This window comes from Haemaphysalis longicornis, unplaced genomic scaffold (assembly GCF_048455015.1).
Source record: "Haemaphysalis longicornis isolate Haplotype H1 unplaced genomic scaffold, Haemaphysalis longicornis Haplotype H1 scaffold_7, whole genome shotgun sequence".
Lineage (NCBI taxonomy): Eukaryota > Metazoa > Arthropoda > Arachnida > Ixodida > Ixodidae > Haemaphysalis > Haemaphysalis longicornis.
Genome location: NW_027526422.1, coordinates 61,322,302 through 61,346,413, shown reverse-complemented (window position 1 = coordinate 61,346,413; position 24,112 = coordinate 61,322,302). Strand labels below are relative to the sequence as shown.

Here is a 24,112-nt window from a genome sequence, read left to right as displayed (position 1 = left end):
CATATGATCAGCTGTCCGCTGATCTCGCTATCCTGTTAAAAGAGTCGAGTGAAAAGGGGCACACGGTGGTGCCTCGAGGATACCAAGTCACTGGGCATCACTGGAAATGAGGTGACAGACACAGAAGCACAGCAGGCACACCAAAATGGAACTCTCTTGGCTATCTATACCCATCACAAGGCAAGACGCGATACTCAACCGAGCACGTAAACAAGCTGCAGCCTCGCATTCGTCTGACCCGCAGAATGGACATGAACGGCTCCACAGGTTCGATCTAGAGGATAAGTTCTGGCTCACTTAGACTTCGCAGAAGTCAAGAGACCTTGATACACAGGCTGCGTCTTGGTGTAGCATTGACCCGAAAGTATTTCCACACAATCGGACGCGAGGACAGCCCGGGCTGCCTTCTGTGCGGTTGTCCTGAGACTATAGAACGTTTTGCTTAGCGCTTGTCTGGAGTTTTCTTGTGCGCGAAAGAACCTTGAGGCAGGATTACTACACTTGAACACTCTTCCTCTGTCTTAACAAAATATTTTGGGTACGTGGGCTGACAATAGGAAAGAAAGCCTAGCCGTTAAAGCTCCGCTTATATTTCTTTGTGGCTCCTCTCAGGATTCTCGCATCAAGTTTGCGACAAAATTTAACAGACTATGGAATAACGTCTCCACTTTTTTATATGGACGATAATCATGTGCTTAAAAGTGGACTGTAATAATCTGATTCAGCGCCCCGTTGTATGTGAGCCGTTTATTGGTCTTACTGCGTGTACATATAGTTCATTTGTCGATTTCATTGTCACTTCTCATACCTTCATATTAACAGACTATAGAATAACGTCTCCACTTTTTTTATATGGACGATAATCATGTGCTTAAAAGTGGACTGTAATAATCTGATTCAGCGCCCCGTTGCATGTGAGCCGTTTATTGGTCTTACTGCGTGTACATATAGTTCATTTGTCGATTTCATTGTCACTTCTCATACCTTCCATATTCATTATTCATTCCTTTCTCTTTCTGTCCCCGGTACCCCCCCCCTCTCTCTTTCTCTCTCTCTCTCTCTCTCTCTCTCTCTCTCTCTCTCTCTCTCTCTCTCTCTCTCTCTCTCTCTCTCTCTCTCTCTCTCTCTCTCTCTCTCTCTCTCTCTCTCTCTCTCTCTCTCTTCCGCGTTAACGCGTTAACACTGGGGAAATAGACGGAAATGCACGCGCACGCTAGAAGTCTTTGATAGGGTACCGGCCAAGGAATTTTTTAAATACTTCTATAGCGCTTGAACAATCACCCTGCGCGATAAAGCTTTTGAATGGAGACGGTAGCCGTCGTCACCGCACACGAAGCATTATATCCGAGAGCGGTGTGCCAAAATACTTTTACGCAATTCATCTGACCAAATGTGCTCACCGCTGGCATACGTGCCGACGCGAGAGCTAATATCATACAGGAGGCCACGTGACGTGTTCTTGTCTCGAAAGGAGATTTGTGTCAATCAATCAATCAATCAATCAATCAATCAATCAATCAATCAATCAATCAATCAATCAATCAATCAATCAATCAATCAATCGCTCTTCAAGGAAAGGGCGTCCATTCCATGAAGCCGTTGAGTACGCGGCCTTATATCTCGACCGTGAAGCTATAAGTAGCACGCTGACTTGTCTGTGCTGTTATCTCGAGGTTGGTGTCAGAGACAAGGTGCGACCGTGAATAAGGATAACGGAGATAGATACCCGGCAAAGTAAACAAAAGGCGTCCTTACAGTGTGTATTGTCGCTTGATGGGCAACCCCTATCCAGCACAAACCGCCCCAAGCTCCTAGGAAAACACTGAAAGGAGTTTTCGGATCTGAAGTTACGGTGAAGCGACTACGTCTGCTCAGGAAATGCCCTTTCGATATATATATAAGTAAAGAGTCGGATACACAGCAAGAACAATAACAAACAAGGTTTACTTACGTAGCGGCAACGGGACTTGCCTTCATCAGAGTACAGTTGCATATTGCTGTTACATGATTTTGACATGATTTTGACAGCAAAATCATGTAACTGTACTCTGATGAAGGCAAGTCCCGTTGCCGCTACGTAAGCAAACCTTGTTTGTTATTGTTCTTGTTGTGTATCCGCCTCTTTACTTATACTGAGAGAGTGAGGGACGAGGTCTCGGAGACGACGTTTATTGTCTTCCTCGGAGCGAACGTACCGGGAAGCGCGAGACCGACGATGATGCTGATGATTATTTACAGATGGTAATGGCGATGGGGCGTCAGTTCAAGAGATTGGGAAGCGTATCCCTCAGTGGTCACACTGGCCATGATAGTGGCGGTATCGCTTGCGCCGCGTATCCCATTAATGTAACGCCGCGAATGCTCACAATACTATTTCTGCACACGCTTTTTGAGTTTTATCTTTCTCTCTCTCTCTCTAATAGTAGTTTGCTATTGTTTCCTCAATTTTCACAGTATTCTTAGACTACGTTTCGCATGCTCATGAATGAATGAACGAATGAATGAATGAATGAATGAATGAATGAATGAATGAATGAATTTATTCAGAAGGGAGAGGTAGAACGCCTAGTGCGGGGGAAGGGGAGGAAGAGGAGGGGAAATAAACCAGCGGGCGGATGGGGTTCAATAACAACGCGTGTCCGCCCCGCACACGGACGACTTGATTCAGGTCATTTCCACTAGACCTCCACGTCCAGCGAATTTCCGCAGGTTCATTAATGTTTCCTTCACAGCGCTCGAAGGTGTTATTCAATCTTCAAAGGACGTGACGTTAGAGGGTAGACACCTACGGCGTTCCTCGGAGAGTCCCGCACAGTCCCAGAGATGTTGGTGTGTGGTGGGTCGGTGGCCACTGCACATGTGGCAGGGGAGGGTAAGAGGGCGAACAGGCGTGGAGCCGTCTGGTCTCTTTCTGCCGAAACGCCGGCACCAGGTCCACTGGTCGCGGATGTCAGGAGGGACCGCTGTGCCGGACTGGGCCTTGTATATAAGAACCTGGAGGCCTCGCGGGATGTCCTCGGGCACCAGTGGGTCTGGCTTTGGGTAGTTTCCTTGAGCGGACGGCGTCGCCACATTTTTCAGATACGGCGCTCAACGACCAGATTGTTGAGGAGGTGGAGTGAAACTTTATTTTACGAGAAGAATAAAAGAGGGTTAGGGCCGCACAGGTGCAGTTCCTATTCCGGGACCCCATAGGTTAAGGCCTCCGCTCTCGCCCGATGAACTACAGCCCTTTGAGACTCCAGCCCCGAGCAATCGGGCAGGGCTGCCTCCACCGGGTAGCGGAAGCGTTTGGGGATGACGCAGAGTTGCTCTGGCATGCCCACTCCATGTGGAAGGTATCAGACACCTCCGCACAGTGCCACGGACGCTCGATGGAAACAAGGTTGTTTCGTTGTTGCGATCGAGCGGCCGTGACAGTGCAGAGGGCCGCCCATTTGTTTTAGGGTCGAAATGCTTTGCTACTGCAGGGCACATAAATGTGTTCGTCTGCAGGCGCCGCAGTTTACGCTCATCGACCTTGCTCAGACCCTTTGCAGGTACTGGGTAAAGCCGGCGGTTATCGCAGTAATGTTTTACAATTTCCCTAAACCGCAGAAGTGGTTTGCTAACCTCCGAGCCGGGAGTGCATGGGTGAGGCGCCCAGTGGGTAAGCGCTCGGGCAGCCGCGTGCGCGGCCTCGTTACCTCTTAGGCCCTGATGCCCCAGAGACCACACAATTTCTTTAAGTGCGAGGTCTGCGAACCGGCAACTCGTTTTAAAATACCGTAGACCAAGGGTGGTACCTTGCCCGCTAAATAGCTTTCACAGGCTCGGCGAGAGTCCGTGATTATAGTCCTGGACTTCGGGTCCGGGGCGGCGAGCGATATGGCGATCGTCTCGGCTCGCGTGGAGTTAGGAGGCCGGTAGGAGAGCCCATCGACAGCGGCAGTGAAGAACTCTTGGGGCGACGGTCCTGCCACATCAACGTAGAACACCCCTCGCCTATTTCCGTATTTCCTTCCCAGGGTACTAACGCGTGCTTCCCTCCCGCCTTCGTGAGAGTGATTTTCCATGTTACGGGGAAGTGGAGGCACCCAGAGCCTGCGCTGTCACAACTCTGGGAGTTTGCATGCCTCCTCTGGAGTGCACTCTTATGATAAATATTACGTGCGAAAAGTTTTGTGAATCTGGGTCCAGGGTTCTGCTTAACAGCAAAGCTGTTTAGCAAATCGGTAATTCTTCGTGTCCGCAGTAATAAATACCAAGAAATTGCCGAGCGCGTGCACGTGACCGTGCGCACGTGAGCGCGAGCCTCGCGGTGACCACCCGGCAGTTAGCGAAACCAAGAAAATGCCAAGCGCTCGTGTGTGCGGGCCTCATGGCGACCGCCCAGCGTCCACGACGCACGTTTGCCAAGCCAGGCATACCCACTTATAGGGAGAGTGGCCAATATTGACAAAAAAAATGCAGCGTTCGCCGTAATCGTAGCAACACTTGCTCGGAACGAGAAAGACACGTCATATTATACGCCCCTCCAAGGTGATGTCCAATAATTATCACTCCCCCCAAAAATGAAAGCTCACACTTGCAGCGACAATAGAGAGTTTTAGCTGACCGTCTTTCACTGTCCGCTCCGCTCCGATAGCGAGCGGGAGCGCCATTGCGCATGTGTGGCGCGCTCGGCCGCGAACGGCATTGGCTCCGGTTGCGCTGAGCATGCCGCCGATACCGGAGCGGACCGTCGAAAACGGTTAGCTAAAACTCTCTATTGATGGTTTAAAGGCCGTTGCGGCAGCAAAGAAGAAGCAAATCGGCTGCAATCGTGAACTTAAACCTTCGTGATGGTCGTGAAGGTTGCGAACAGCTTCGCTACCTTCAAAGTCTAACGCGGTAGCGTGTGCTAGCTTCCTTCATTTTTTATTGTTTTTGTTTGCACACGCTCATTTCTCCTTTCTTTTAAATTTGCTTTTTGTTATATTAAGGGTGATTCCGTACAAGTCGCTGGAAAAGGCCGTTCTAACCCAACCCAACCCAACGCAACCTAACGTAACCTAACAAAACCGATCAAGCCCTACTCAACCTAACATAACCTAAACTAAACCGGACCTGCCATAACGGCATTTCCTTTTCACTTTCCTTTTATTCAACTGGGTACGTATAGCCCCAACTCAAACTTTAGCCAATCCCTCTCTGCGGGCATGCAGTGGCCCTACGAGGGAGAAGAAGAAGTGAAAGGACATTATCGAAGCAGAAGAAGAGCAAGAAGGAATGACGTGTCTGCCAGCGTGGTTGCTTGCTAGGACGTAGTTTCGCCCTAGAGGTTTGGCGCTGCAGGTGATCGGCCAACCATCAGGCGGTTTTTGTTTCTTTGGTCGTTTGTCGCTTCTCTGTGTTGCCTTCCAGGTGCACTTAGCTGCGCAGGGATGTCTCGTGACTCGCCGGGCTGGGGGAGTTCCCCCTGGGCGGCCTCCATTCGACCTCAGGACTTGCCGGTGGAGACTATAAAGCGCAGTGGAGTGACTTGCATCCCGGTAGCTCTGGTCCCAGTGAGCGGCGGAGCCATCCGGTTAAAGAACCCCCGGATCGTGCAGGCGGCGCTTCGGGCTGTTACCGAGAGGTTTGAACAAATATCCGAGGTTCGGCCGTTTGGAAAGGGCGGCATCCTCTGTAAGTCATCAGATGAGACCTGTGTGGCAGACCTCCTCAAATGCACAACATTCGCTTCTCACCAGGTGAGTGCATTTGTTCCCCCCCACTTGGCATGCGTGAAGGGCATTATTCGCGGTGTCGATGTCCAGATGACTCCGCACGAGATTCTCGAAGAGTTTGCGGTGGCAGGAGTGACACCAGTGTACCGTTGCAGCCGCGTCGTGGAGAGCAACAGGGTCCCAACAGAGTCCGTGATCGCCACATTTGTGGGCTCCTCATGCCCCACTGAGATTAAAGCTTGGCCTCTGGTTTACCGAGTCGAGCGCCTCTCTCCTCGGCCTCTTCAGTGTCTCAGTTGCTGGCGTTTTGGCCACACTGCAAAGGCGTGCAAATCGTCTACCCGCTGTCGTTCGTGCGGTGACAGCCATTCTGCCGACTCGTGCTCCTCTGAGAACGTCAAATGCTGTTTGTGCGGCGCTGGTCATCCAGCAGATTACTCCAATTGTCCTGTGAGGGCTCAAGAAGCCCAAGTGCTTGATATCATAGAAAAGCGCCGCTGCTCACGGAAGGAAGCGTTCGGCATTTTTAAAGAAAGGGCGCATGGCTACGCTGGAATAGCCGCCAAACAAACTTCATCGCTGACCGAGCCCGCTGTGTTGAACGCCATCGGTGCGGCAGTTGAAAAAGCGGTGTCCAAGGTTCAACAGCCTTCGCTAGCTGATCCAGCTTTTGCTTCGCTTATAGCAGCGGCTGTAGAGAAAGTGGTGTCCTCAGTGGTGTCTCAGTTAACAGCTAGCATCACGGAGTGTGTGTCCCGGACAGTAGTGGCTCAGATGGCGCCATTCCTGCCGCTGGCTCCGGCCACTTACAACTCTCCTCCAAATAGCATTCCACAGGTGTCCTCTATTGCGGACATTTCGTTACCGCCAGCAGAGTGTTCTGCCCCCAGCTCCGCTAACGAAGTACCGGTTGTCACGCCTCCAAGAGATGAACCCGCGCAGCTTCCTTGTTCAGATGCAGGCTCCTCGTCTTATCCCAAAACTGGCTCGGAGTGCTTACCTCCGGCTTCCCCCCCTTCAGATTCGGACATGGAATTTCAAAGTTGGCCTCTGGGTTCAATCTCTCACTCCAGTAAACGATCGGGCTCCCCAGGTACTGGGTCCCTAGATACTCAACCGAAACCAAAGAACAAGAAAAATAAACCGCGACCAGTGATTAAAGAAAGCATATTAGACGCTGCAGTTGCAGCGGCTGGTCTCCCCGAGTCATAGGGTCCCTTAAAGTACTCCAATGGAACTGCAGATCTGTTACAGCCGGATTCGCGGACTTGCTTTGTCTGAGCTCCCAGTACAATCCAGATCTAATTTTGCTTCAGGAAACCTGGCTCAATAGCAACCAAAGCTTTAGCTTATTTAATTACAACACGTTCAGACTAGACAGACTTTCACGAGGGGGAGGCCTTTTGATTCTAGTTTCAACAAAATTCGCTCATAAGGCCAAAGTATCCTTCCAGCTTCGAAGATCAGATTGTGAAATTTTGGTATTGGAGATCAGACTCCCTGGCTGTCTTCCTTTCTCTTTGGCGAACGTTTACTTTCCACTTGGGGTTATTGATTCGGAACCCCTAGATCTCGCTCTTGCTGCGGCTGTACCTCCCGTCGTTGTTGCGGGAGACTTTAATTCCCATCATATTTCTTGGGGCTACCGAACGGATTCCTGCGGTCTTCGCTTGTTAGATTGGATTACGGACAACAATTTGGCATGTATAAATTCAGGTTCTCCTACTTACATACAGGGAATAACTCGATCTGTTTTAGATTTAACTATTTGTTCTAGGGGTGTTAAAGTTTCTTCATGGTCTACTGTTGACAGCGGGACTAGCAGTGACCACATTCCAATATTGTTTGAGATTCAGTGCCCTGTTCGCTCTCTCGTCCGGCGAAGTTGCACTTTTGTAGATTATAAGAAATTCCAAATCTCTCTGAAGGAGGCCGTATCTTCTCTGCCTGCAGAAGACACAACTGAACGGGCGACGGGTCTTTGTGCTGCCCTAACCACTTCGGCGCAGTCCTCGTTATTTGAAGTACGGTCTCAGCGAGCTGTGTCACCTAGCCCCTGGTGGAATGAAGAATGTACACGCAACTTTAGACGCAGGAAGGCAGCCTGGAAGAAGCTTTGCTATAACCATTGCCCGCTGAACTGGAGCAATTATAAGTATCATTCCGCGATGTTCAAACGAGCAGTTTCTAATGCCAAACAGGCCTATGACTGCCACCGCTGCTCAATTCTTTCTGAACCCACTAATAAGCGGGCCCTTTTTCGATTTCTTCGGTCTAGGAAAGCGGTTCCCCAATCTGATAATTTAGACTCTTCTATAGTGTTATCTTCCAATGAAATCTCCGAGTCTCTAGAGTTGATTGCTAGGGGTCTGCAAATTCGTTTTTCGTCTGCTCTAGCTACCTCGCCTCCTCCACCTATAGTGGTAGAGGACTTCACAGAAATTACGCATGCAGAGCTTTTTGATGCTATGTCAAAAATGCCAGCAGCGGCCCCTGGTCCGGATCACATTACTACTGAAATGCTAAAACTACTATACGATCATGCACCGGATGACATGCTGAGTATGATTAATTATTCTCTCAGGAATGCATGGATTCCCGATGTGTGGCGGATAGCTAAAATACTTCCTATACCGAAGACTGTTGGTCAGGGCCTCGCTATTGATAATATCAGGCCTATCTCTCTGACTTCGAACGTAGTAAAACTAATTGAGCGGATTTTACTTCACCGAATTATGGAATTTTTGTCTGAGTATAATATCCTCAGCCCAAGTCAAATTGGATTTCGCCCAGGTTGTTCTATTTGGAGTGCCCACATCGACCTTGAAAGTCGTATAAAACTTGCCCGTCGATATAAACAGGTTGCGGCTCTAGTGACCTTGGATATAGCAAAAGCATACGACAGCGTGGAGTACCCTGTGTTAATGTCTCGCTTGCAGAAATTAAATTTCCCTAGATACATTATAGCATGGCTGCGTGAATTCCTAAAGGACAGGCAGTTCTGGTGTGTGAGGGGTAACATTTGTTCCTCTCGGCACTCACAGAAAAGAGGTGTACCACAGGGAGCTGTCCTTTCGCCGGTTCTTTTTAATATCCTGTTAAGCTCGGTCCCTGTCGTTTCGGGTGTCCAGACTTATGTTTATGCCGACGATATCGCATTTTTCGCGTCAGCTTCTGACATACACGAACTGTATGTATTAATGCAGTCATATCTGAATTCTTTAGGTTCCTGGTTAGATAGCATCTCTCTCACAATAAATGCCAGCAAATGCTCTGTGCTAGCTTTTCAGTCCACTCTTTCCTTTAATATCACTCTCTGTTACCGTCAGCACATCATACCCCAGGTTGATTCTTTAAAATACCTTGGGGTAGTATACACCAGCCAACTTGACTGGAGTCCACATATAGAGCGTATAGCTACTAAAGGAGCACGTGCTGTTGGCATGTTGAGGCGCCTCAGCCATAGAAAAAGGGGAATGCGCCGTGAATCTCTTCTGATGATATACCGTATGTACGTGCGGCCTATTTTAGAGTTCGGGTGTGTTCTATTCTCGGGTGCTGCTACGTATAAGCTCCATCGCCTAGTTCTCCTGGAACGCCAGGCTCTTCGCTCCTGTTTAGGGCTACCTAAAAATGCATCTAATGCGTTACTTTATTTGGAAGCCCGAGTTCCTCCTCTGATACACCGATTTAGAATACTTACTGTGGATACTTTCCTGAGAGCCTATGGCGCGGGGGTTAACAGGACACAATTTATCTTTGTAGATGAACCAGCTGTGTTTTTGGCGGCCCAGTGGCCCAGGTCCTATCGACCGCAAGTTACTCTAGCACAAAGCTTGGTGTCTCCATTAGGGGTTGCGCTCAATAACGTACTTCCATCTCTTGATAGGGGTCATACGATAATGGTCAACTTCCGGAACATCTTCCCCCAAAATGCTAAAATGCTACCTGCCAGACTGCTCAATAGTATCCTAGAAGATCATTTGGCCTCAATTCAGCAAGGTACTATCATATATACAGATGCTTCTCAACGAGATGAAAAATCCGGAATAGGTATAGTTTCCCCTTCCTTAAATTGGTACTTTTCGGTTCGTCTGGTGGATTTTATCCCTATATTCTATGCGGAATTCTTGGCAATTGTCTTGGCAATACGAAAGCTTGACATATCGGTGTCGTCTCCACTTATAATTACAGATTCCCTATCTGTAGGTTTAGCCCTTTCTTCTCCGAAAGACTCACCTCTTCTACGGACGTTTCGATCCCTTCTACCACTTCATATTACTGAAATTGACCTTCTTTGGGTCCCTGGGCATGCGGGAATCACCTTTAATGAAACCGCAGATTCACTGGCAAGGGTAGCACTCTCCGGGCCTGTTGTCGATGTCATTGAGACAACGCCTTTATTAGCCGCTGTAAGATTCCGTAGATTGTTGAAGCTTCAAGGGCAGCACGAATCAGTCTTATTGTCAATGCGAGATTTTTCTCATCTAAAATTCTCCTGGAATCCGAATTGGTGCCCCTCACGCGACCTGGAGGCGATTGTAACGAGCCTTCGATGTCGTGTGCCCCAGTTGAACAGATACCTCCACAGGTCTCGTCTGGCGCAGACTGCCATGTGCAGTTACTGTAATGAAGAAGAGTCTGTCGACCATTTCCTTTTGTCATGTCGGCGATTTTCAAGCCTCAGACGTCAGCTCCTTGAAGTGCCGCTTCATCGCCTGGGGTTTGTATTATCAGTGCCGGCTCTTTTATCATTTGGGGCTTCAGAAACGGGATATTGCCGCCGGGATGTTTGTTCTGCTCTTCTGCGCTTCATTGAAAATTCCAAAAGATTTACAACCTAATTCGTATCTTGTTCTGGATCCTCACCTGAGCCCTCCACAAGCATCCATTTCTAATTTTTTTTTTTTTAATTCTCCTCCTCTCCCTCCTTCTTCTTCCTCCTCTTCTTATTTTTCTTTATTTAATTATTTATTTACTTATTTCCTTTTTTTTTGTTTCAATATTAACCAAATTCCAAACTCAATTCCTCCAACACAAGAAAAGCTTCCAAATTTTTATATTTTTCTTTGAATCATTCTAATTTTCTAATTTCCTTTGAATCTCATTCGAATTAACGACTGATGTTTGGCCGATCCCCTGATTGGGTATGCGCCAATATTCAAAGGAACAACAACAACAACAACATTATCGAACACGCAGGTACTCTCAGCTGGCGAAACGATGCGGAAAATTATTATAATTACTGACTGACAACGTGTCTTTTTTCTCGCAGGTTCGAAAACTAAATTCTCCGAACGCTCTGCGACCCTCGTTGGCACGCGAGGAAGCACGCGTCTGCGACGAAATTATCTCCCGAAGGAAATGAGCTCCACGTTTATTATGCAGTCAAGATTATCGGCCTTCATGCTTCTTGCCTCCGCCGTCGCAGGTAAGCGAAACAACTCCGCGTACGGCGTTCAGCGGAAAGAACTCCCGGTCGTCTGTCAGCAGCATGCAGACGACACAAAACGCCGTCTTGCGCCACAATTTGCTCTATAGAAGCCGGATGCCTGCCGAAATTTCCTATAACGCCCCACCCGTTTTCCCCTCTTGAGACCAGTATGCAACGAAGGACAGAAGTAACACCTGAAATAAAAAAATTACACCATCTTCCCGTAGGGGAATCCTGAGTAGTAGGCGAAGCAGCCATGGGTTCGACTGAAGTTCTTATTAGTTTTCAGTTCGTCATTTCCGTAGACATTCAGCTACGCGTGCCTTCGTTGTATCAGTAGCTTCTTGACGTAGTTTGAAGGAGTGAAGGACATAAGGCGCGTTCGTAGCTCATGCTCCCGTCTCGGTTTGTAGCGCAGGGGGAAGAGCGCCACGTACCTCCCGTTGCGGCGAGAGAGTCGTGGGATCGAAACCGGGCGCCGCCTATACTATTTCTTTTTATAGTGGACTGCGCTGACGTCAGCCCGAACGCTGACGTGGCTGAAGAGACGCGCATGCGCAGTAGAGTGCGGACGGCGGACAACGACAACGAGGGAGGGAGGGACACAGCCCCGAGCATGAGATGCTTCGCATCTAAAACGTTGTGCGGTCCCTTCAAGATTTAAAAAGGGAAAGATGTAGCGTTGCGAGTTCGCTCTATTCCTTTTTGCAGCTGCAACCAAAACCATGTTTTGTTTTTTTCATGAGAGACAAATGGGATGTATCCAATGAGAAAAAAAAAAGGGGGGGGGGGGGGGGGGGGAAGGCGCAGTGGGGAGGGTGCAGCCTGCCTGAAAAAAAAAACACCTAAAATTTTTATTCGTGTTCATTTCATGGCCTCTAAAATTCTTCCGTCTAAATAGGTGACCGGTAAAAAGCGCAAAGCCTCATCAGTACATTGTCTGCTCCCGCGGGAGCCCCGGAACTTCCGGTTCGAGATCTCTCCTAGCCTCCCATACGCCGCCGGCTTTCACGCGCGTGTGTGCGTGTTTTTTATCGGTTTCCACCGAAAAAAAAAAACGCTCATGCATTGCGCATTCAATGAATAACAACGATTAATCATCCTAGGGGATTCTCTGAAAGGTAGGCACTCTGTGACAAATAAACAACACGCACACACGTGCGTGAAAGCCGCCGGCGCATGGGAGGCCAGGCGAGATCTCTAACCGAAAGTGGCGGTAGCAGACGACGTACCCATGAGCCCTTGCGCTTTTACCGGTCACCTATTAAAGCAAACATCCTGTAAAGTCATGGGCAAATGAAATGCGAACATGATAATAGGAACCAGAACACGCATAACTGAAAAATCTGTTCGTGGAGGTCTCATAATGACGCAATTGGTATATTTGGAAGGACACATTTCCCAACTTTGTTAAGCGATGCGTTCATTTGACTTGCATCAAAAGAAATCGCGCTGTTTGTTCTGATTCATATTTTCGGGTTAGCATTTCATTCGTCCGTGACTCTACATACCCAGACCATTGTGGAAGCGGATTTCTTCCCACCTCTCGACTATAGACGAACGAAAAAAAGAAAAAAGAAATGTAACATCCCCGGGAGATTTCGTTACCATGTCCCCCCCGCCCTCATCTCTCCTGAAAAAATCTTAATAAACGTGTAGTTCTGCAACAATTCCTAATTAGGCGTTTCACACAGTACGCTTCATGATTGAAAATCACAGGGCAGCGCTGTCCTGTCTACTTCTCGTTCCATTTTTTTTTGTGCTGTGTTTTTTCCGTGCTGATTTTCAATCATGAACGTTCACCAACTCGCCCAAATCACAGTCCTCTTGAACAGTACGCTTCGTTTTCCAGCATCGACAACGGACGTGGTGACTCTGACAAACGCCGTGCAACCGCAACTGGAGCGATGGAACGCGTCTCTGAGGCTGTCCGACGCAACTTTTCAAGTCACTCCTGAAGTCTTCAGCGCTGGCGTCGTTTGTGTACGATGCCAAGGCCAAAATGGTGTCGCCCTCAAAGGTAGCATCAAAGATGTGGAGGTCAGCTACGCCTTGAAGATACCCCTCGTCCCCAAGACCGTGAGCGTTTCGGTGTGGGTGAACGCCGTCAAATTCCGCTTGGAGATGCTCGTCGACGCCGCTTCCGGAAAAACTCTCTTCCGCGACTTTCAGATTCCGCATCTCGGGCACGTTTCTGTGGACGTAGAGGGACTCGGGTACCTGGGCTACGTCGCCGAAGCCGTTATGAACGTCGCGCTGCTGTTTGCGCACGAAATGGTCCATAAGGCTGGAGAGGCTGTGGGGAGGAACCTCCTTGAAAAGTCCTTATCACGGAGCCCCAACGAATCAAACTCGTAAAAACTTTTTAGGGTCTGCAATTGATTCTATTTATAGGCCGCAAATTGGCTCTGATCTTTTTAAATATATAGCTCCTCCTGTGTTTTGCACGAGACGAATAGCCCTCGAGGAAGTTAAAAGTTTCGAATCTCGACATTAAATTGATGTTCCCGAGCGTGTGCATGAACGATACCGACTGCCACTGCGTGGATTGCGGGGCTACGTAGGTCCGTCCGTTCCGTTCGTTATGTTGTTGCCGGGTTTACCGGGACCGGTCTGCGCCTGCGCGCGCGTAAGGACGAGGAGGAAGGGCGAGGAGGCGCGGACATGGCGAAGGCAGGCCGGCGGAACTAATCCCCCTACCGTGACGAATGCCCAAGTGCCCAGATGGGTCCCGGTCAACACGCTAGCTACGTACGCGACGGAACGGACGGACTGCTAAAACTCTCTTTAGCAGTCCGTCTGTTCCGTCGTGTACGTAGTTACCGTGATTACCGGGACCCTACTGCACATGCGCGCGCAGAAGGGCAAGGAGGAAGGGGGAGGAGGCGCCCCCCATCGTGGCGAATGCACGGGCAGGCGAGGGCCATCCCGCGGAACTAATCCCCCTACCGCGACGAATGCACAGATGCCCAGACGGGTCCCGGCCGACTCGGCAACTACGTACACGACGGAACAGACGGACTGCTAAAAATCTCTATTGCTGCTCAGGTGTTAAGCAACGCGGCAACAGTCTAACACCCCACCCCCCTGCCACCAAAAAAAAAAAAAAAATGCAGTTTCGGTTCGATTCGACCGAAAGTGGTAGCGGTTATCATCCAGCCTACGTGTTTAACACCGGCTCAAAGTATTTTCAGGTTGTAATGAGTATAGAGGCCGGATTGGCAGGCATTAAAAAATCGGGTTTTAGGCGCCAGAAATATGCAACTAGGAAAACCAAAGTTTTAGGCATCCAATGTCGTTGATATAGGCACCATAAATTTTCACATAATGGAAATAATTTCAAACGAAGACATGCGGAAGGCCTGCATCCAAGGCAGGAAAACTAAAAATGTTATTTTTATGATGGCACAAACGCAGCAACAGTTTACCATAGCCGTTCAATCGTCCCATAAAACCACTGGTGTAATGGCGATCCATTGGCTTAATTCGACAAGCGCCCTGCTCACATTCATGTTCAATGGCCACTGTCGCTTCCTCCAGCGTCGCTATAATAAAACAGGAAGTAAAAAAATGAAGCTCACACTAACGCGTAAGAGTTGAAGGTGGCGAAGCTGTACGCTACCTTCACGACCATCTCGAAGGTGCAAGTCCACGATTGCAGCCGATTTGCTTCTTCTTCGCTGCCGCAACGACCTTTAATCCATCATTGTTGCTATAAGCGTGAGCTTCCCTCATTTTTCTGGAAGTGATAATCCTTGGGCATCACCTTGAAGGAAGAGGGGGGGGGGGGGGGGGTATGCTATGTACGTGTTTTTCTCGGTCCGAGCAAATGTTGCAACGATTACGGCGAACGCTGGAGTTTTTCTTTTTGGTGGGGAAGGGGGGGGGGGGGAAATCTTGGCCAATCTCCCTAAGGGAGTATGCTTGGCTTGACAAACGTATGCCGAGGACGCTGGGCGGTCGCCGCGAGGCACGCGCACACGTGGGCGCGCTCGGCATTTTCTTGGTATCTTTCAGGAAAAATTACGATTTGCTAAACAGCTTCACTGTTAAAATACTTGTGCTGGGAATGCTGATTTAAACAAGCGCTGCTTTATGCCTGCCCGGTGTAATTAAGTTATGACACAATAAAAACAGGCAAATGAACGCAAGATAGACGACAATTTATCAAGAAATTAACAAGCACTTTCATGAGGACTGTTTGGTACAACTGAAGCAATTTTCTCATGTACAATAATATCCGAATTGTTCAGAGAGAGAGAGAGAGAGAGAGAGAGAGAGAGAGAGAGAGAGAGAGAGAGAGAGAGAGAGAGCCCTTTAATGTGGACTGGAGAGGTCAGCTCTGCTAGCGGCAGTGCTTGCTGCGCTACATGAAGAGGATCACAGTGCAGTGAGGAGGATGTGAGAGATTGGGAAGACAACAATGGTAGAGAAAACAAAAATTTAATAAAAAAGGACACCCAACGAAATGCAAGACACAAAACTCTAAATATCGTTGAGTAAAAAAATTGAGCAAATCGTGCCGAGGAAACACAGAACGGCAAAAACCAAAAAGAAAAAAAAAAACGTACATGACGACGCAAAAGCGTACAAATGTAGTCGTGCGCACAGTTTAGGAATTACAAAATTTTCCCTAGTCCGAAGTCCCACGAAAAACGCAGCAATATTTTTTCCCCCTAAAGATAATTCATCATTTTAAAAATTTCTGCATGCCTATATAGTGGTGTAGTTCATTTTAACAACGAAATATTCGTGTGATACGCAACGCACGCTTGCGTCCGGGGAACGCTCGATGGCTCTAGGTTACCCCACTTTTCTTTCCCCCTACTTCTGCCAGCTTCGGCAGACCAGATGTGTGGCCAGCTGGACTATGGTGGCTAGAAGGCCACCATAGCTGGACGGCCCTGCGCGCGATGAAAGGAAGAGAAAAAATGGCCGCGTATCTGCTCCTTTCGTTGCAAATGTCGACGAAAGAAGATAGTGGACTGGCGCCCCTAGAAAGTAAACGCCTCCCTTCTCTTTCCCGCTCACATCTGATGCTGTTCCTCTCCCGTTTCACTCCTCCCAAGATAACACGCTAGATGTTTGCTCAAGTCAATTGAAAATCACTGCGGTGTTCCGCTGCTCCAAGTTGGGTGCCTCGATGCCAGCGCTACCGTACGGCGTAGACACGCGTGAATCGAGGCACCCTACGTCAACGTTTGTAGAACCACGTTGCCCGTTTTCACGAGCGTTCCAAGCGGGACGTGGAACCTATCAAGTGGAACCTTTCGTTGCTGTTGTCGTTTGATTTTTTAAATGCCGCCAGGCAGCGCGGGAAACAGCAGGTACCAGGATTGTCTTTCGGAAATTCGGTTCTGTGCATGAAACCAGATATCCAAGCGGGCTTGGAGGTAAATCAGAGAGCGGTAGGTAGGCTGGCCCTAGGGGCCCATAACAAAACTACGAATGAAGTGGTACAGGGGGATATGGGCTTATCCTCCTTTGAGACAAAGGAGGCGCAGAGCAAGATAAAGTTTGAGGAGAGACTGCATGACATGGAGGAGTAAAAATGGGCTGCGAGAGTGTTTATGTACCTGCATATGAGGAGCATGGACACGCGGTGGAGACGGAGGACCAGACAGCTGACCAAGCGGTACGGAAATTCGGTAGGGGAAGGTGGGGTATATACAACAGTTAAAAAGCAGGTAGAAGGAGCAGAGACGACGGATTTGGTGCAGAGAATGGAAGGGAAAAAAACCCCTGGAGATTTACAGAGCAGAGAAACTATAAATCAGGAAGGAAGGTTTCTATGGCAATACGCGAGGCAATACATTGCTTTTTAAAGCCCGGGTGGGGTGTCTGAGAACACGGGCATAGCATGCACGGCTAACTACAGGCAACAGGACGAAACTTGTGTATGCTGCGGCAGGGATCGGGAAACTGTAGACTGCACAGAGATACGACCGCGACAAGTGTAGACTGCACAGAGATACGACCGCGACAAGGCGATGGTGAAGCGACGTTGCGGAAGCTTTGGGATTTGGTGTAAGGGGGAGCCTCAACTTCAGGGCCGTAGAGGTGACGAAGAGGCGGCTGGTGTGGTGGTGGAAGAAAAGTAGGGAAGAGAGTGGGACGTATGATGAGTAATATAGCGAATTAGAAGTTATAACAGAAGGGGGTTGGGGGGGGGCTAAACATGGGTGCAAGTGCAGGAAGGAGGGGGGGGGGGGGAGCGATGGGGGTTTAAAAGCGGGGGAGGGGGGACAACCCATTAGGTTAGTTAAGGGTAGGGCAAACAAGTAGAATAACACAGGCAAGTCGGTTGGTGACAATCGACGTCCCGATACAAAGGGAGGGCCTCATCATCATCATCATCACCCTACTGTTTTTGCCGTTGCCCATGTAGTGCGTGTCCATGTAGTATTTCATTTGCTGTCGCAAAAACCAAGCATCCATATTTTTTTAAATAAAAGAACACTGCAAATATCAATTATGTATTGATTTTCTGCCTTATATTTGCATAGTGTCTCGCTCTTGTTCAACAATGTTGACAAGTATGAACACTTGCATCGGACTTACACGTTCAGATTCGGCTGTGGGGTATATAAGACTATTTCACAGCTACTGTTTAACTTTGGCCGGGTGGCTGAATTGAGTCTCAGACAGACAGACAGACCAAAATTTCTGCGTTTAAGTAGCCCAAGAAAGACTATTGTCTTTAAAAAAATGGGAAGGGTGACTGCAAAGGGAAACTTTATAATGCCCCGGAGCATGCTGTACTTCCCCGAAGTAATGCGTGGAGCGACTCCAGCCGCCATGGCTGAGTGGCCCACTTCCCGCTGACGCATGTGATTCCGGCTAACGCATGCAAATAAATCCGGTCGACTCGATGACCCGGCCGCTGTTTGCTTTATAATGTTCGGCATACATAAGGGATGCCACGCATAACATAATGTGATGCTTTGAATGCGGGTGTGATGTCCAGCCATCTGTTAGTACACACGTACTCGTAGAACGGGCGCACTTCCACTAGCTCCTTGAATTTTTCGCACCAACACGTATAAACAACTTGCTCTATACGCACCGATTCCATCAGGGGGGCCGAGGAAGCAGCCATACTGTGTCCCACATCACCACCGCCCGACCCGCGGAAGCTGACGACGACGATACCTGGTCAGTTATAACAGACTCGCAAGCCACCTGCCATGCATACTCTTCTGTAATCCTCTCCATCCAAGCAAACAACATTCTTCGACACTCCAATCCATCCAAGCCTCCCTTCATTCGTATCGTCTGTACCCCTAGGCATGCCTCCCTTCCTGGAAATGAGCACGCACACGTGCGCGCCCGAGAAATGACCCACCTGGCGTCAGAGGAAGTGGACAGACAGATCCAGGGTGACTCCAAGACATCGGCTTCCATCATCCCATCCCACGAACCTCTCAACTATTCACTCACACTCGCGGCCTACTACCGCACACAAAGAAAAAACACTACTTCCACCCCACCACTCCCTATTCCGCGCCGACACCACGTCATGGCGACAGCTCCAGTCACACACGTTCCCAAACTTACACCACAAACACCTCTTCTTTTCCACCCGATACGCAAGCAACTGCCCGGCTTGCCAGAGCCCCACTCCCCCGCTCTACCACTCTGTATGGGAGTGTCCGCGTCCACCAGACGGGCTCACCCCTACACGCACCCTCACCCTCTCCTCTTGGGAAGCTGCTCTGTCCAGCACTGCCCGCAAGACCAGCAACGGCTGATCGAGCGGGCCCACCGGATGGCGTCCGCCATTAGAGTCCTGGACTGAGGACCCCACTCATCGAGGCCGCTCTTCGGCTAACAAATGAGTTCAATAAATGTTTTCACCACCACCCATCCCCTATTCCCGCATTGACGCTACGAAATACCATTGCAGGGAATTAAAGGTATTCTTGCAGCGCGAAGGCGCTGACTCGCGCATTTTTGATGAAGCCAGGCGCATGCCGTGCAGAGAAGACGCTCTGCGAAACAACGTGGCGAATTGTCGGTGTACAAACTCAAAAGCAAACAAAAAAGAAAAAAATCTCTGCTAAAGCAAAAACTGTTCTGAGTAAACTTTGCCGAAATAAAGTGCGAATATTTGTAGTAGGGAATAATTTGTATTTGATATTTTTACAACGAGCACAACATCGCGCAATTTAGGGGTGAATATGGGCCGGAAAGGAGATTTTTCCAAATTTGACAAATGTTTGCTCGCACATCTCTCCCTTTCTCAGTGTCAATATATTTTTACAAATTGTTCGCAATGGTCTAATTTAGAAGAAAAAAAAGCTTTATTGGGTGGCAGAGTGTGCTTGTATTCGCTAAAATAGTTTGAAAATGCGCATCAGCGTGTATTTTATGAATGGCGTAGCGACAGCAAAAAAAAAAAATCTTAAAATGCGGCATAGGGCAGTCCAGGGCCTCAACGAAAAAATGGTGGCGATTAAAAAAAGAAGTGATTTTTTATTTTTTGATAGACCTAACTTTGCTTTAACCCGGAGATAAAAAGGCGGCTACAAAAAAAAATTTTTTGGACAAAAATACTTTGAAGGAGAATTGTGGGCCGCGCAAGGATGAGTCAAATTTTTTTTACGGAAGAAATCCGTGATGGTCGACGTTACGGCTGGGACGTTTGTCATGGAGTGACCGTGCTGGCAATTTGAGTACAACCACCTCAAGTAATGTTGTAGGCCGTGTGAAGTTTGTCAAGGTAGATCAGGTTAGTTAGCCTAATACGAACATTAGATTGATTGTAGGGTTTAACGCGCCGACGCAACGCAGGCGATGAGGTGCGCCGTAGTGGAGGGCTCCGGATTAATTTTGACCACCTGGGGATCTTTATCGTGCGCCGAAATCTCGTACACACGGGCGTTTTTGCTTTTCGCCTCCGTCAGAAAAGCGGCCGCCGCGGCCGGGAATCGAACCCGCGACCTTGTGCTCAGCAGCGCAACGCCTTAGCCGCTGAGCCACCGCGGCGGGTAATACGAACATTAGGCTTTCTCCTGTACTTCAAAGGGCATCCCCCAGAAGTAGACGTCTCGCAGCACGGCGCACGAAACTCCCGTGAACCCTTGCTTACCCTTAATGACCTTACCACACAATACCGCCTACAGCGGCTAGAACTAACTCCCCCTCCCACGTCTCTCCCTCCACCCCTAGACAGATTATGGCGACAATTACAAACCCATTCCCTCCCCACCAGACACGTCCTCCACCACATCTATCCCACATTATATCCCCGCCCAAACTGCCCGGCATGTGGCGCTCGAGATACCATGCCACACGCCATTTGGGAATGCCCCTTTTTACCCCCTCTCCGCTTACCCAACCCTCCCACTACCTGGCTGGAGGTGACCGGGAGCTCCTCACCCGAGCTACAGCTCTTGAACCCCACTAGGGCTCAAGATTACCTGGCGCGCCTTCCCCACCTAAGGGACACTCGCTAGGACTGAGCCTCGCCAGAAATAAAAGTTATTTTCTCTCTCTCTCTCTCTCTCTCTCTCTCTCTCTCTCTCTCTCTCTCTCTCTCTCTCTCTCTCTCTCTCTCTCGGTCTCTTCTATTTCTATTTAAAGCTTTCAACACATGCCAGTTATTTTAGCATTTCTGTCTTTCTTTTCTTTAACAAACAGCCCTGCTTAGAAATATGCGCGACAGCTGTAGCCACGGGTTGCCGTAATACAGTTTTTCTTCTGTTTTTTTTTGTTTGCAACACGGGAGCAAGAAGATTTAAATCGAAGCCAAATAATCCCAGGGCTGCCTTCTATGTGGGGAAGCCCCCAACTTCAGCCTCTGCTTGATAAATAAATATTTATTCGCTTTCTCTTTCCTAAAATAATACCAACCCGGGCTTTAAAATAATGTCACACCCCGAAAAAGCAACTTGTCTTTCCGAAGTAGCAAGACCATTGTACGAATTTTTTTCCATATCCATGCACGCAGTAACAATAGTAGCAAAAAAAAAATGTTTTTTACTCAAAAATAAGACCAATTCAATTTTGTGCGTCACCTTGTTCTGCCTTAAAGGCTACTTTTCGGGCCGATGACGTCGCGACAAGGCGCCCTTTCAGCATAAATTTTGTTTTATTTTTTCAGCATTTTGTTTCAGCATAAATCGGGAGGCAAAAGTTACACCTGAGTTACTTTTGTGAATACGGACTCCCGAAGCCTCCTCAGGCGGTTCTCGGAAGGCCAATTCTATCTTCGCACCCCCGTTCTGGGTGTGAAATTGGGTACATAACAATCTACAAGCGCGCACAAGACATGCACTAACAGCCAGTTCTTTTTTTCCTTCGTTTTTCGCACCGCCGGTGTTGAGAGCAACAAGTTGCCCTATTGTAATCGAAGAGCGAGTAATAGGAAACAATAACAAGCGGAAAATTAGAAAAGATCGTGCACTCATGTAGAAACTGCGCCCGAGAGTACGACGTTTGTGTTTCAAAGGCCTTTGAGAACCTCAATGGTCGGTGGTGGTGCTCCTTCGTCTCAAATGGCATTTCAACCAAAGGCATTTGAAAAACGTCGTGTTGCAGCTCAAAGGTGTCACTTGAGTCAAATGACATTAGACTGAAAGGCCTTCACAACGTTCGTGTAGCACGGATACAAGAACTACTTCAAAATCTGAAACCTCCATTTTATTGACTGAAAATTATTTACTGTATCATTTCTATTTAAACACGTGAAATCTTTGAGCAATCACGAAATACAAAGGTCATGTAGAGGAAGTAGAATTGAAGTGATTATTCACAAATCCGAATAGCAACATTTCTATCACACAACAAATGTCTGCATAACAGAACCCGGAATCTCCTCAGGGCAATGGGCTGCCGCAGTATAGTGAGAGTTCTACCGCAAGTTTTATTAGGGACGGTAGTCTTTCTTGGGCTACTTAAACGCAGAAATTTTGGTCTGTCTGTCTGTCTGTCTGTCTGTTTGTGACTCGATTCAGCCACCCGGTCAAAGTGAAACACAAACTGCACAATAGTTTTATATACTCACAACCAAATCTAAACGTCTAACTCCGGTGTTAATGTTAATACTTTCCAACATTGTTGAACAAGAACAAGACATTACGGAAATATAAGGCAGAAAATCAATACACGAGTGATATTTGCAGTGTTCCTTTATTTAAAAAATTACAGATGCTTGGTTTTTGCAATGGCAAATAAAATACTACATCAACTGCAGAAAACCGTTGCCTGCTGTTGCCCACGCTACCTGGCGGCATTTTTAAAAAATCAAACGACAACAGCAACAAAATGTTCCACTAGATAGGTTCCACATTCCGTTTGGAACGCTCGTGGAGTAGGGCAACGCGGTTCTATAAACGTTGTAGCAGGGCGCCTCGATTCACGCGTGTCTCCGCCGTACGGCAGCGCTGGCATCGAAGCACCCGACTTGGAGCAGTGGAACGCGGTAAATTTGAATTGACTTGAGCAAACCTCTAGCGTGTTATCTTGGGAAAAACGAGACGAGAGAGTAACAGCATGAGAGGTGAGCGGGAAAGCGAAGGGAGGCATTTACTTGGCAAATGTCGACAAAGACTATCGTCTTTTGTCGACATTTACGAAGAAAGGAGCAGACACGCGGCCGTTTTTTTTTTTCATCTTATTGCATGAGTGACAAATCCCAATTTCAAACTCGAAAAATCTTAATTTGCTTCACTTTCCTCTGCCTTTTAGAAGAGTTATAGCAAAAAAATTAAACAGGAATTGGAGAGTTTGCTCTGCATTCATAAGACATACCAATTGCTGACTACGTGACGGAAATAAATTGGTTTCAAAGTTTCTTAATCTTTCTACTAAAAAAAAAGTCTAAAAAGGAAAATTCCCTACCAGATGTTTACATGGCTCAGTTCGGAGCAATGGTAGTTTTTATACACGTTGGCTATAGGCTTATTTTCTTGGCGTTAAACTTTGGCTGCATTTACTCGAAATTGTTTAAGGCCAAGGTTAAATATCCATACATGGTCCCGCATTTTCAACGCTAACACATAAGTAATTTATATTTCCACATTTAGACCTCAATACGTAAAAAGGGTAACAAAAGGCGCCCAAATTTTTAAAAGTAGGAAAAAAAATCGTACATCCAACACGTGAAAACTGTCATTCTTCTGCTCCAAGCCGTGTATAGTGTTACCTATTAATCAGTTTTATTCTGTTGTAGCTTTTCTTTGCCTTTATTTAGCAAACAGATGAAAACCGATTTGGCTGAAATAATATTCTGTCATCATGGGGCCAATTGGCATGTATTCTATACACACAGCAAACGTCCTTCCTTTACGTTGAATAGTTACATAATTCTTTTGGAATGTAGGTACACGCGAACCAAAATTTGAGTTTACAACATTAATTATTTTCAGTTTTATTTCTCATGCAATAGATATAAAAAAATATTTTATATCACTCAGATCTAGATGAGCTGGCCTTTCAAATGGTTTCTATGTGTGTGGCGCAAAGTAATGTCCCACGGCAGCCCCGCATTATCCAAAAGTGGCCGCGCACTTTGAGGGAGTGTGACTGCCACCTTAATGCACTAACCTGCTTTTCCTGTGTTGTGAAATATGTTTCACCTTTTGTTATTTCAAAAAGGACAGCACTTTCAGATTTCATTCTTCATGCCATAACTCTCATAGAACTTAGGCTGCCCCTATTTGTAAATTAATTACTCAGATGCATGAATAATTTCTGGTGTAAAAGAGACAATTCTTGTCGTTCTGTACATAACTTGTGCTACCTTTTGATTTTTTTTTTTTCATGTGAAAGTTCACTTCTGCTTCAGCTATTGGAATTTATTGCCAGATACAGAAGCATAAGTCCTGCATGAAGCTACGAGGAACTTTTATTTGTGGTATTAGAAGTCTGTTGTGTACATTTAGGGTTGCACTGAAGGCTGCTTTGTACGAAATTCGGCAAATAAAATGTTTTTGCAGGGTTTTTCACAAAGAGAGAGAGAGAACAGACTTTATTGTCATCCCTT

The 24,112-nt window shown here is 47.7% G+C and overlaps 1 protein-coding gene across 1 annotated transcript in view; it reads left to right on the top strand.

Annotated features, from left to right (window-relative positions):
- The window catches only part of LOC144145797 (uncharacterized), a 21,082-nt gene extending 7,509 nt beyond the window's left edge, over window positions 1-13,573 (top strand). Inside the window, exons 2-3 of the mRNA XM_077677537.1 lie at window positions 10,966-11,121; window positions 12,977-13,573. Of these exons, the coding sequence (XP_077533663.1) occupies window positions 11,055-11,121; window positions 12,977-13,482 (573 nt within the window). The 5' untranslated portion in view covers window positions 10,966-11,054 and the 3' untranslated portion in view covers window positions 13,483-13,573. The remainder of the gene's footprint in view (window positions 1-10,965; window positions 11,122-12,976) is intronic.
- Window positions 13,574-24,112: the final 10,539 nt, after the last annotated feature.